The following is a 13,965-nucleotide window of genomic DNA, read 5'->3' as shown; positions in this document are numbered from 1 at the left end:
CTGTGACTCAAGCTTTTGGGTCTCACTATCTGCCATGATCTTTCATGGGAAAACCACATTTCAAAGCTGGCCTCCAAAGCCAGTCGCCGACTGGGCATCCTCCGTCGTGCGAAGTCCTACCTTGGCACACCTGAGCTCCTCACCACATACAAGGCTTTCATCCGCAGCTCAATGGAATACTGCTCTCCCTCTGGGCTGGTGCACCTGCCTCACACCTAGCTCTGCTTCACGCTGTTGAAACCAAAGCTTTCAGAATCATTGGAATCTCCCGCGATGAAGCTAACTCCGAGGGCCTTTCATTCACTCACCGCAGGCAAGTTGGTGGTCTTTCTGTCTTCTACCGACTCCTCTCCGGCCTTGCTCCCCCAGCTATATTTGTGCTCTGTCCCCCAAATATTCCTACAGGTCGCACAAGATCTGCCTGCAACCCTCTTATGGTGAAATTGCCAAAATCAAGACTCTCTGCTCACCTTCACTCCTTCATTCCTCTTTTCTCCCGCCTCTGGAACAAACTCCCTCACTCTCTTCAATGCCACTCCTCCCTCCAGGTCTATAAAACAGCTGTTCACCACCATCTCTTATCTTCCCCCATCCAAAACCTTGATCTTTTCTACCCCCGTTAATACACCCCAGATCAACTTTTTTGAAATACCAACTTCTTTCCTTGAAGTCCGAGCAGTGTCCATGTATTTTATACCTCTTGCACCCACACCCCCCTTCCCCTGCCCCCACTCCCTCTCCCTCCCCACAGATCTCCCGATTAACCTGTTATCTACGGTTGTACCCTCTTTCTCCCCATATTTTCTTCCACTTCCTTTGTTGTATGTTTTGTGTGTCCGCTTATGTTTTTTGTGATTAATGCTCTTAAACGAGCCTCGATCCTGTACACCAAAAAATATATATATATCTATCTATAATTCCAGTAATCTCTGTTTGTACGTTTGTACGTCTGTACGTCTGTACGTCTGTTTGTCTGTGACCGCTGTTTCTCGACAACCACGGGTCCGATATACTTTTAACTTGCCAGGTATATTGCTGGGGACCCGAGGATGTGCCTTTTCAAGGTTTCATATTAATCGGACAATTACTTACCGAGCTATGTCCAAAAAACGATTCAACCAATCAGAGAGCAGCGAACGATCGCGTGTGCCGAACGTGGAGGACACACTCTGCCTCGGATGGCACATTTGAGAGCGTATTCATTTATTTCACGTTTGCAAACTATGTTGGCGTTAAACTATGTTTTAAAACTAATAAAACCGAATTTGCGATTCATTCGCTTTCCTGCGCGTTTGTGCACGCGATGGCGATTTCTTTACCAAACTCCGGAAGCCGTTCGCTTTGGACCAAACCATTGCATGTAAATAGAGGGGGGGGATTGTCACCGTACTCGCAAGCCGTTCGCTTTGGACCAAACCATTTCATGTAAATAGAGGGGGGGGGATATAATTTTAGATATACATATAGTACGGGCAATGCCCTAGTATTTTAAATTAACCCTTTGAGTACGGATGACGTGGAGTGCCGCAACCCGCGAAAAGGTTTTGTGTACGGATGACGTTACTACACGTCGTCGACTATACCTATAAATAGATCGTCAGTACGTGGTTGCATTCCCGTACCAAAATGCCAAATTAATCCCGTACCGGGGGTATTTTTATCAAAAAAAATCCCGTACTCAAAGGGTTAAAATAAAAATAGAGTAAAAATAATAATAATAATAATAATAATAATGTAATTAATTCATTAATTAATCAAAAAAAATAAGAGATCGTTTTTGCCAAAGCACTTGTTCACTATTTCGCCCAAAAAAAGCCGTATGGCTGAGATATCGCCCAAACAAACAAACAAGAAAGAAAGAAAACAAGACAGAAAACAAACATGGTGAAAACTGAGTACTCCCTTTCGGCGTGTGTCTTTGCCAGGCCCCCCTCAGCGCCCGGGAATGACGTCATGCAGCACCTGGAGTGGCACAGGAGAGGGGCAGACTTAATTACCCATTATTAATATTAAGCCCTTGCTCCCTCCACCCCCCAAATAGAGAAGCCAAACTATGCCGAAGCTCAAGTTAGTACTACCGTTCGGATTTAGGAGTGTCAAAGTGGTGCCCGGAACCATGTTACACTCTCCGTGTCAGGATTGCTGCTCTTACTTTGTGTCTCACTCAAACTTTCGCGACCAGGCTAGCTTCAACCTCTCTTTCTTACAAACAAACATCATACACTTTTCATTACACACTTTTCATTACACACTATTCATCACACACTTTTCATCACACACTTTTCATCACACACTTTTCATTACACACTTTTCATAACACACTATTCATCACACACTTTTCATCACACACTTTTCATCACACTCTTTTCATCACACACTTTTCATCACACACTTTTCATCACACACTTTTCATCACACGCTTTTCATCACACTCTTTTCATCACACGCTTTTCATCACACACTTTTCATTACACACTATTCATCACACACTTTTCATCACACACTTTTCATCACACACTTTTCATCACACACTTTTCATCACACACTTTTCATCACACACTTTTCATCACACACTTTTTGTACACCGCTCCTTTTCTATGCCATCTCCAGGCCCTGCATCACATCACCGCCAGCAGAAGAACGGGGGTGGGGGGGAGCTGGCGATGACGCCGTCGAAAGGGAGTACTCATTTTTAGCTCACCTGGAACAAAGTTCAGAGGGGCTTGTGCGATGGCGCGTTGTCCGTCCGTCCGTAATCTCTTGAAACTTCTTCTCCGAAACCGCTGATGGGATTTCGACCAAATTTGGCACAAATGATATTTTTTGTGTTGTGACTAAAGTTTGTTCACGGCATTGAAAAAAGTCGGGGTCGCAGGGGTCAAAGTGGATCCAGGTTTGACCCCCAAAATAGGAACTTGCTTTTTTTCTCTGAAACTACACACAATATTTCGATTAAACTTGACCACAATCTTCATCTCCCATGATGAACCAAAGTTTGTTCACGGCACGAAGAAAATCGAAGTTTAAATGGATCTATGGGGGGCAAAGTGGGTCCAGGTTTGACCCCTCAAAATAGACATTTGTTTTCTTCTCTGAAACTACAAACACTATTTTGATGAAACTTCACCACAATCTTCACTACCAGTGATGTACCAATGTTTGTTCAAGCCATTTGAAAAATTTGGGTCTGAGGAGGTATACAGGATGGGAGGGGGGGAGGAAGGGGGGGGGGGGTTCCCCCAAAATAGTTTTTTTTATTGTTTTTTAAAAAAGTTTTATGATTATGTTTGTATGATTCTACATGCTGCCCAGTCTTCTCGAAACCATCGAAATTGGTTTAAAATACCTTTAGTCATTGTAGTATCCTGCTTATTCTACCAGGTGAGCACCAGGGGTATTGCCCCTATGTTTTTTCAACTGTTTTTATGGTAGGCTTACCGCACTTACCTCCCCTCCACCCCCCTCACCTAACTCCCCCAAACCAATCCTGTACCCTGGGTTATGGTGGCACTGGGTCACAGAGACTCAATAAAATGAATTAAATTTTGTTTTCCATAGAACTCGTGTTGTGGAAGAAATGATGGAGCAAAAGCAGGAAAGTGTTGTGATAACTTATCACACGCAAAGACAACCTGTGGTTCATCAAGGTGCTGCAGGGATTCTACACCTGAACCTGCTTCACTGTCGACTGAACATATACACACCTGCAGACCATTTTGCAAAGTGAATAATATGGGAAGGATAATAATAGAAGATTTTAGTAGTGTGCGTATGTGTGTGTGCGTGTGTGTATGCATATGTATGTATTTATGTTTGTATATATATATGTGTGTGTGCGTGTGTGTGTGTTTGTGTGTGTGTTTATGTTTGTGTGTGTAAATGTGTGTTTATGTGTGTGTGTCTCCCATGCCTCTTCCCCCCAGCCCTCCTCCTTCCACAGATCTACCGACGTCCTTGTTCCCTACTGTTGTTGTGCTTGTGTGCTTCCCCTTCTCTCCCCCTCTTGTCTCCCACTCCCTTCATTGCATGTTGTATGTGTCTGTGCATGTTTTCATGTTCAATGTATTAGCTCTTACACGAGCATCGATTCTGTGTACAAAAAAAAAAAAAAAAAAAAGTTAGCAGATGGGTCCTACGACTTAACATTGTTCCAAAGAAGTGTGCACATATTGATACTTTGCTCTGTATGTGAAACACTTGGGTGACAGTTTTTAGCTAGGTCCAGATACTAACTCCAAGTTAACAGGTCACAGGTGAATGCACATACCTCTTCCATGTCCTGTGAGACCTCTTTAAATGTACAAAATGCAGTTTTGTTTTCTTTCAGGTGAAGCCTCTAGATCCCACACAGGAGCCCATATTTCCTCCAGAATTGTTGGTAAGTTTGTTGATTCTTCACCACATTTAATCTTCCTCTGGTGCGATTATGTTTTCACTCTCTCCATCCGATCGCTCGTTTACAGGCTCTGGCCAACTCACCACCCGTCCCATTGGATTTTCAAGGACCAAGAGTGCGGTGGCTTCGTCCTGTCACTTTGACGCATCTATTACAACTCAAGAACCAGTTCCCTGATGCTCGACTGGTTGTTGGGAACACAGAAGTGGGCAAGTCATGAGAGTTTTCGAACAACTACGTCATTTACAAGTTGCATTCTCGTAGGGGGAAAATCGGGATTCTAAAACACCCAATTTTACATTGAAGTGAATGTGGGAAATACCTTGGAACTTATGGAATACCCACCCAAAAACCAAAAAACATCAGTTTTTTCTCCCTTACCCATCTAAACCATTAACAAAGGTTAAATCCTCAATGGACCCCCAAGCCCTTTGTTGATTCTAAAATAAACCCAATTTTACATTTGAAGTGAATGGGGAAAAGTGAAAAACTATTTCTAAAACACCCCCTTAACCCATAAAGATTCCTCCTATTTCTCCCTCTTCCCCGAGCATACCAACAATTATTTATTCACAAGCCACGCCCACTTTTTCCATTGTTCCATTGATCAAACCCTAAAAAAATCTGTCTATTTCTTCCACTTTCAAATAAACCTTTCATGAAATATGAAATCCTCAATAGACCAACTATTGCAAACCACACCCACTTTTTGATGAACCACGCCCACTATTTCCAAAACATCCATACCCCTAAAAAATCCTCCTATTTCTCCCACTTCCTCCAAGCCCTGATTTGATTCTAAAACACTCATACCACTCCATTTTCTCTCACATTTTCTTTGAACTCATATAGAGTGCCAATGAATATTTGACTATGTTTAATTTTAGAGAATAATTTAATTTTCTTTTGGCACTTATCACCATCAAGTATATTGACAAATAGTATGTTGAACTTCGTTCTTGGTTTAAATATCTTTGATTAGAGTCCTTCAATATTTTTTTTCCTTAATAAATGAGTCATTATTCAGTTGAAGATTTTGGGGATTATGATAGCGATTATAGTATCTCCATGAGAACAGAAGACAGTTATGATACTGGGAGTTTGTGTTCAAACGAAAGTTATGAAAGTAGTTTTATAGATTATGATTATTATGAAATACTGATTATGATACTCCATCTTACTATAATTCACTAAATGTCCATCTGTCTGTCTGTCCGTTCGAAGGTACCGCAAAAACGGCTGAACCGTTCGCAACGATATTTTGGGTGGGTAATCCTAGGACCCCCTGGAGTAAAATAGGCTATATTGTTTTTCCAATTTTTCCAAGATTTCCAATTTTCGAATTTTCCAGTTTTTCCAAACACGATGGAATAATATTTACCGATATGAACAGTGATGCGGCTTTTGTTGAAATTCTACGTTCCAGGAGAGAGTAGATCGACTCCTGACGAACTCTTTCTATATAAACGTGCGGCTCCGAAGTAACACGGCAGCGTGTGCAAAACGACTGAGAAACAGGTGTAGCGGCCGCTTCCGTGTTACAGATTCGGCACGCACTCTTCACACATAAACGTGCGACTCAGAAAGATGTGTAGCGGCCGCTTCTGTTTTGCAGTATTCAATCTTTTATCGAAATGGGCGCCATGTACTGTTTAGATTTTGATGATTTGCGTGTGATATGATTCAACGGATGTTTATATGAATCGTTTAAAATTTTAAAAAGCCTTGAATGTCTGATATTTTGCCTTTTCATTTGGGCTTCCCAATTGAAGCCCACCGTAGGGTGGGTACCGTTGCTAGTATGATAAATTAGAGAATTGTTCTGCGTGTCATAGAGTAGGAATAAACACAGAGACAAAAGCCTATAAACAATGTATATTTTATTATTATCTTCTCATTAATGATGAAAAATATATGTAAAAAGGAACATAACTGTTTCAAATTTACACCAAAAATGAATTACTCCACAAGATTAATAAGAGAAATGAATATTTATTTTTCTGATGAAGTCAAACATTTATTCAAAAAAGACTTTCACACTGTTATTGGTGTTTATGATGTTGAGGATGCTCCTTTCCTTACAACGGAAGATATTGATAAAATTAGGGAAATGTTTCAAGGAACTATGTTATTTGCTATTCACGATTGTCATTTTCACGGAAATTTTAACACAAGATATCACATATAAAAAATAATGGATTCTCCAAAAATTATACCTGAACTCAGGATAAAACAAAGAGTTTCTAAAAAAAGCCTGTAAAAAACTCGATGACTTGTTTTCCAAATATATAAATGAATGATTTTTTGCCTGTTTGGGAAAATAAGATAAAAATTTTACAATGATAAAAATCTTCCAAATTCATTAAAATGTCTAATAGTTGGTTCAAGCGGATGTGGAAAAACCTGTTTGCTTTTTAAGATGCTCCTTACTCCCAACTTTATAGATTATGATAATTTAATAATTTTTACAAAGGCAGGTTTGCAACCCGAGTATCAACTACTCTCACAAGGTTTTAATGCGGGTCTTTAAAAAGAAGATTTAATCGGTTTATTCAAACTTCAAAACAAACTAAATGATTACAATATTGAAGATATAATACAATTATTTTGTGATACACAGAAATCAAAACCGAAACCAAAACCCATAACTTGTATTCTCAGTGATAATACGGAGGATATACCTTCACCCCAAGATTTAGATAAATCAAAAAAGAACCTCGTTATATTTCATGATTGTGTTAATGAGAGAAACCAATCGGTTATGGATAGCTACTATACAAGAGGGAGACATTCTTCTTGTAATTGTAGTTATCTCAGTCAATCATACTTTCAACTCCCTTGTCGCTCAATAAGAAACAATGCCAATACTATTATTTTATTAAAGTTAAATTCAACAGATGTAAATAATTTTTGGAGAGACAATTGCTCTCCATTATGTAGTAAAAAGGAATTTGAGGAGAAAATTAAACACGTGACTGGAAAATATAAATATATTGTTGTGAAACGAGATGAGATGCTCAATGATTTTTTTTTTGTTTACAAATAACTAGATGAAAGCACCCGACGTTGCCCGGGTTCTTTTTGAATGAATTTACTACTATAATTCAGCTTTTACTTGCGGCCGTAGAAGATTGACTACTATAATTCAGCTCAGCTTTTAATTGCGAAATGGGCCCAGCCCGGCCGAGGCTGCCTCGACCGGCCTCGCCACCTAGCCTATAACCTTCCTGGGGCCCGTCCCGACATTTTTTGTTTTAGAGATTTCCTCCTATCTTTCACCGTTCAGGAAATTAGCACGTGCAGACAAACAAACAAACAAACAAACAAAAACTTTCTTGTATATATATAGATAGATTACAGACATAAATGACAACTATTATTATTAATATTGTGGGTAAATCTGCTTTTGGAAAAAAACTTTCAGAAATCTAGGCTCCTGAATCATAAAGATGAAAAGATTGTAAGTTTTTAAAAACACCCTATGATTTGTATTGTATCTACAACCAGAGCAATGCGACCAGGAGAAGTAGAAGGTGAAGATTATTACAGAAATTTGGAGGATTACGGAAATTGCGGATTACGGATTGGAGGTATTACGGAAAATAAATCAAACTCTATGCACTGAGGAGGAAAATAAAGAAATTAAAAGTCTAATGAAAATATTATTTTCAAGAATAACTTCATCAATATCTTAAATTTCAGGGAGGATATTTAAACGAGAAAATGGGGATAAGGAAGAAGGAAAAGATTATGTAGTTGATGATGTTGGTGTTATTGACTGTAGTTAAAGTTTAAGATATATATTTTTCCCTATATTCAAAAAAGAGGAGAGAGTGAAGGCATTCCTAAGGATTATTTATGTTATAAACATCAAGATATAAATGTATATGTTGGAAACCAAAAAGGTTTTCGCACTCTGCATGAATTTTTCTCATAAATAAATGAGTTATTGTGTTAAGTGTAAAAAGAAAACTTATACTAAAAATATATCACATGTTAAAGGTAAAAAATAATAGAGTTTATCAAAAGAGGATATGTTTAGTGTGTGGCACTAAAAGTGTCAATTCATTTCTAAGCATAAAAGTGGAGGAGATATACAAAAGGGTTGCAGGCAGATCTTGTGCGACCTGTAGGAATATTTGGGGGACAGAGCCCAGAGAGAGAGCTGGGGGAGCAAGGCCGGAGAGGAGTCAGCGGAAGACAGAAAGACCACCAACCTGCCTGCGGTGAGTAAGTGAAAGGCCCTCGGAGTTAGCTTCATCGCGGGAGATTCCAATGATTCTGAAAGCTTTGGTTTCAACAGCGTGGAGCCGAGCTAGGTGTGAGGCAGGAGTACCGGCCCAGAGGGGAGAACAGTATTCCATTGAGGTGCAGATGAAAGCCTTTTATGTGGTGAGGAGCTCAGGTGTGCCAAGGAAGGACTTCGCATGACGGAGGATGCCCAGTCGGCGACTGGCTTTGGAGGCCAGATTTGAAATGTGGTTTTCCCAAGAAAGATCATGGCCGATAGTGAGACCCAAAAGCTTGAGTGACAGAACTTCTTGGAGAGGATTGTTGAGAAAGTAGATGGGAGGGTTGTCCAGATGGTTGTCCAGATTGATATGTTTTTAATTTGATAGATTATAAGATTAATTTAATCGAGCTTACACATATATTAAGCGAGAATATAGGTATTATATTATGATACGTAGGTATTATATTATGATTAATTTTAGGTATCCGGATAGAAGGGATCTAGGGATTTTTCTGAGAGCCTGGATTCAGCCTTTGGAACAGGTGGATTTCAAAAGAATGCTCAATTTTATTCGACAGATTCGGAACAGATTCGACTTGCCCGATACAACTCAGCCAAGCTGTCATGGGGCCTAAAGCAGTTTAATAAAGATTTTAATTCCACACTACATTCTATGATAAAGGGAAATATGTTTTACATCAAAGGAATTTAAGACAATATTTATCTGCTGGTTTGAGAGTGAAGAAAATTCATAGACTTTTAGAATTTAAACAAAGTTAGTGGTTAAAGACCTCTATTGATTTTAATACAAAAAGGAGAACGGAAACAAAAACAGATTTTAAGAAGGACTTTTATAAATTAATGAATAATGCTGTATTTGGAAAGACTATGAAAATGTTAGGAACAGACAAAATATAAGACTCGCTACATCTTGGAAACAAGCATCTAAACTAATTAATAGACCAAGTTTTCAAAGAGTAGAGGTGTTTTCAGATAACTTTTCTGCTATTCATCTATCTATAATTCCAGTAATCTCTGTTTGTACGTTTGTACGTTTGTCTGTGACCGCTGTTTCTCGACAACCACGGGTCCGATATACTTTTAACTTGCCAGGTATATTGCTGGGGACCCGAGGATGTGCCTTTTCAAGGTTTCATATTAATCGGACAATTACTTACCGAGCTATGTCCAAAAAACGATTCAACCAATCAGAGAGCAGCGAACTATCGCGTGTGCCGAACGTGGCGGACACACTCTGCCTCGGATGGCACATTTGAGAGCGTATTCATTTATTTCACGTTTGCAAACTATGTTGGCGCTATGTTGGCGTTAAACTATGTTTTAAAACTAATAAAAACGAATTTGCGATTCATTCGCTTTCCTGCGCGTTTGTGCACGCGATGGCGATTTCTTTACCAAACTCCGGAAGCCGTTCGCTTTGGACCAAACCATTTCATGTAAATAGAGGGGGGGGGGGGATATAATTTTAGATATAGATATAGTACGGGCAATGCCCTAGTATGATTAAAGAGAGTATTGAAATGGATAAACCTATTTATATGGGAACATCAATTCTTGACTTGTCAAAATTATTAATGTATGCCTACTACTGCAACAACTTAAAGAAGAAATATGTGAATAAATGTACTTTATATCTACTTTTATATTAAAATTTACTTTTATATCTATTTTGTGAATACATTTACTCGATATGGATACACAGTTTTATTTTGAAAATCAATATGGAAGATATTTATAAGGATATGTCTCAGGATGTTGATATTTATGATACAAGCAAATATAAATCAGATAACAAACTATTCTCTACAAAGAATAAAAAGGTTATTGGAAAGTTTAAAGATTAATTGGGTAGAAAGATAATGAGTGAATTTGTGGGATTGAGAGCAAAGGATTATGCTTATAAATATATTGATAATAATATAATGTCGGGGGGATAGAGGAATATCTAGAGCCAGGTAGATCTGCATAGGTAGGTACTCGACTGTCGTGATAGAGAATCTACCTGTAATAAGTTCTATATGTTTAGCCCGGATGTCGGTATACGTTGTATCTGTGTCCCCGCCACAAAGGGGCAGGGCATGCTAATTAGTACAGGGATTATTGGTTTTTATTATGGTTATTATTATTATAACAAGCGTTATGCCAAGGTCCCCCGTCGGGGATGTGATGTGAGTTGACAAAGTGGAAGACGCAGAAAACATGCTACGATATGATATTTCGCTCACAGGGTTCAGACATACATGGTGGTGGCCATTTTGGATTTTGACGTGGCAACCCAATTTTCAATAGCATTCTTCCTTATGCCGAGATACACCCACACACCAGATTATAAGTTGGTACGTCGCTTATTTTTCCAAGATATTCAGCTCCCAAGGTTCAGACATAAATGGCGGCGGCCATCTTGGATTTTGACGTGGCGACCCAATTTTCAATGAGGTTCTTCCTTATGCCTAGATACACCCACACACCAGATTAGAAGTTGGTACTTCGCTTATTTTTCAAGATATTTCGCTCACAAGGTTCAGACATATATATGGTGGTGGCCATCTTGGATTTTGACGTGGTGACCCAATTTTCAATAGCGTTCTTCCTTGTGCCTAGATACACCCACACACCAGATTAGAAGTTGGTACTTCGCTTATTTTTCAAGATATTCAGCTCACAAGGTTCAGACATACATGGCATCAGACATACATGGCGGCGGCCATCTCGGATTTTGACGTGGGTTGCACCCACACACCAAATTCGAATGCAGTCCTTCGCTTACACATGCACGCATGCACGCACGCACACCCGGGAAAACCATAGTCCCCCTTTCGCTCCGCGGTGCGACGGGGGACAATAACCATATTTATTATTATTATTATTATTATATTTATTGTTATTATTATTATATTATTATTTTATTATTAATTATTATTTATATTTTATTATTATTATTATTTATATTATTATTATTATATTTTTATTTTATTATTATGGTTTTTTTAGCCTGGTGTTGGCTTAGCGGTTAGGGTGCAGGCTTGGGATCCTAGGATCCTGGGTTTGAATCCCGGTCGATCACTGAATTAACACCAGGGGGGTTGACTCAGCCTGTCATCCTTCCGGGGTCGGCAAATTGAGTACCAGCTTGCTGGGATGAATGATCCCGGTGTGTACCCTGGTTTAGAATAGGTACACCGTATCCCTGCGCATCGTAAGAGGCGACTAAGGGTTGGCGTCAGGAAGGGCATCCGGCCATAAAACATTGCCTCAAACAGGGAACCATGGTTATCATGGGGCCCGCAAGGCTAACCCCCACTCTAGCCTAACCCCCGCTCTAGCGGGGAAAATGGCCTTAAAACGATCATTCAATCATTCATTCATTATGGGTAAAATTCCCTTGTTTGTCGTCCTCTCTGTCGCCAAACTAGTGTCCCTTATGGCAACACACTCACATAGACCCTAGATAGGCCCATTAGTGCACCACAGTAAATAATTCCCCTCCCTTACACAATGACTTTGGAAGAGAACAGGCAGGAAGCCAGATCGGGGCACCGCCGCATGGGGCCGCAGCCAGCCACATCACCAGCTGACCTAGTAACGAGCATCGTGGAAGGCAGGCTGGAACCACGCCCAGAGAACATGTGATTGGTTGGTGCAGAAGGCACGAACCTTCGGCCAATCAGGACGGAGGGCGACAAACGACCATGTGGAAACAGTTCGCTAGTTGGAGGAAGAACGCCAGTGACGTCAGAAGGCGGGAAAGATCAGAAAGCAGGGCAGAATGGATTGTTAACGCGCCAGAATTGACGTCAGACCACGGGAGACAAAACATGTGGTTCGCGGGCATTTTGAGAGGATTCGTTCAGGCTCTTCGTGCTGGGTTCTGTGCTTGTGCTTCGCGTGTTCGGCGATCGGCTTCGCTGGTGCTTGTTCCCTGCGTTCTTACCTGGTGGTCGTTGGTGTCTTCCCTGAATCTTTGTGGTGCTTTTGGTGCTGGGAGCGAGGCTCGGTGCTTCGAGCAGACGGGACCTCGCGTGCGACCGACTCCACGGGCATGAGCAAGGCGGACGGAGGCCTGCTTCGTGCCAACACCGGAGCCTGGACGATTCCTTGACGACTGCGGACTACAGACAGATAAGCTCGCATCCACAAGTACACGACGGGGACATTAATTTTGTTAATTCTCCCTTTGTCTTGTATTTGAAATCAGTGAGTGGGGACGTTCAAACCTAGCATTTTGTTTTATCACCGTGTTTTCCTGTCCCACTAATAATTTTAAATAAACCCTTGTATTATTTTATTTTCTATTCAAAATCCTGTGTTCGTTTGAGTTCATTTCCTCCACGATCGGAGCTGCTGTCGGATCGCTACAGGTACGCGCTTGCCGCTTCTTCCTCTTCCTTCTTCCACCCACGCTTTTATAGTCGAATCCACATTGATCGTCGCCTCCATTTAAGTCCATTTGGGCCATCCGCGATCCTACGGTATTAACCGAGGGATTCGCGCGACAAGTGTTGTCAAGGAGTGGGATTTGAACCGTATTATAAATTTGGTGTCAAGGAGTGTGGAGAATTTGGAGACAAATTTTTTTTTTAGTCAGAGGCGATAAATTGAATAGTCGATCGGTGAGCGGGACGCGCACAGCGCGTCAGTTAAATTTAAATCGATTTCTGAGGTAAAAGCCACGTGGGGAAGCGACCTCTTCTTCACGGATGGAAGAGATATGCAATATGGAAGAAAGGGTGGAAGATGCGGGGAGCCTTGGAAGTGGGTCGGAGGTAGTTGGGGTTGAGCATAGCGATGGAGCTATCCCCGCTATCAAGGCAGTCCCGAACGATAACCAGGCCTTAATGCAATTTCTGGAGCGAATGAAAAGCAAAATGGATGACATGAAGGCTCAGAGTAAGGAATTGAAAGACAAAATGAAGCGATTGAATAACAAAATGAATGAACTCAGAGTGAGCGGTTGGAAAATAAAATTGATGGGTTGAATGAAAAAATGGACTCCCAAAGGAATGAATTGAAGGCAGACATGAAGGGCCTAGAAAACAAAATGGATGCTCAGAGTGAGCGATTGGGAAATAAAATTGATGGATGGACGATTGAGTTGAAGGAAGGACGAACGAATGGTGCCAATGGGGCACAGGAGAAGCCAATGGTGGCAGAAATTCAATCTGAACGGGGGGAATTCAAATTGGGAATGGAAGAGAGTATGGCCCATGCAGATGCGCATGGGGCTCAGGAGCAGGGAATTGTAACGGGAATCGAATTAAAACGGGAGGAGACTGCATGTGTGGAAGGAAATTGGGAAGGTAAAAATTTAATTGGG

The 13,965-nt window shown here is 40.7% G+C and overlaps 1 protein-coding gene across 1 annotated transcript in view; it reads left to right on the top strand.

Annotated features, from left to right (window-relative positions):
* LOC144893223 (xanthine dehydrogenase/oxidase-like) overlaps positions 1-13,965 on the top strand; it is a 268,917-nt gene that overhangs the window by 96,167 nt on the left and 158,785 nt on the right. The window contains exons 8-10 of the mRNA XM_078782951.1: positions 3,559-3,723; positions 4,328-4,378; positions 4,464-4,605. Coding sequence (XP_078639077.1) covers positions 3,559-3,723; positions 4,328-4,378; positions 4,464-4,605 — 358 coding nt within the window. The remainder of the gene's footprint in view (positions 1-3,558; positions 3,724-4,327; positions 4,379-4,463; positions 4,606-13,965) is intronic.

The sequence above is a fragment of the Myxine glutinosa genome, chromosome 8 (assembly GCF_964187855.1).
Source record: "Myxine glutinosa chromosome 8, kmMyxGlut1.1, whole genome shotgun sequence".
Lineage (NCBI taxonomy): Eukaryota > Metazoa > Chordata > Myxini > Myxiniformes > Myxinidae > Myxine > Myxine glutinosa.
Note: the sequence above shows the minus strand (reverse complement) of the source record. Positions and strands in the feature narration are given on the sequence as shown.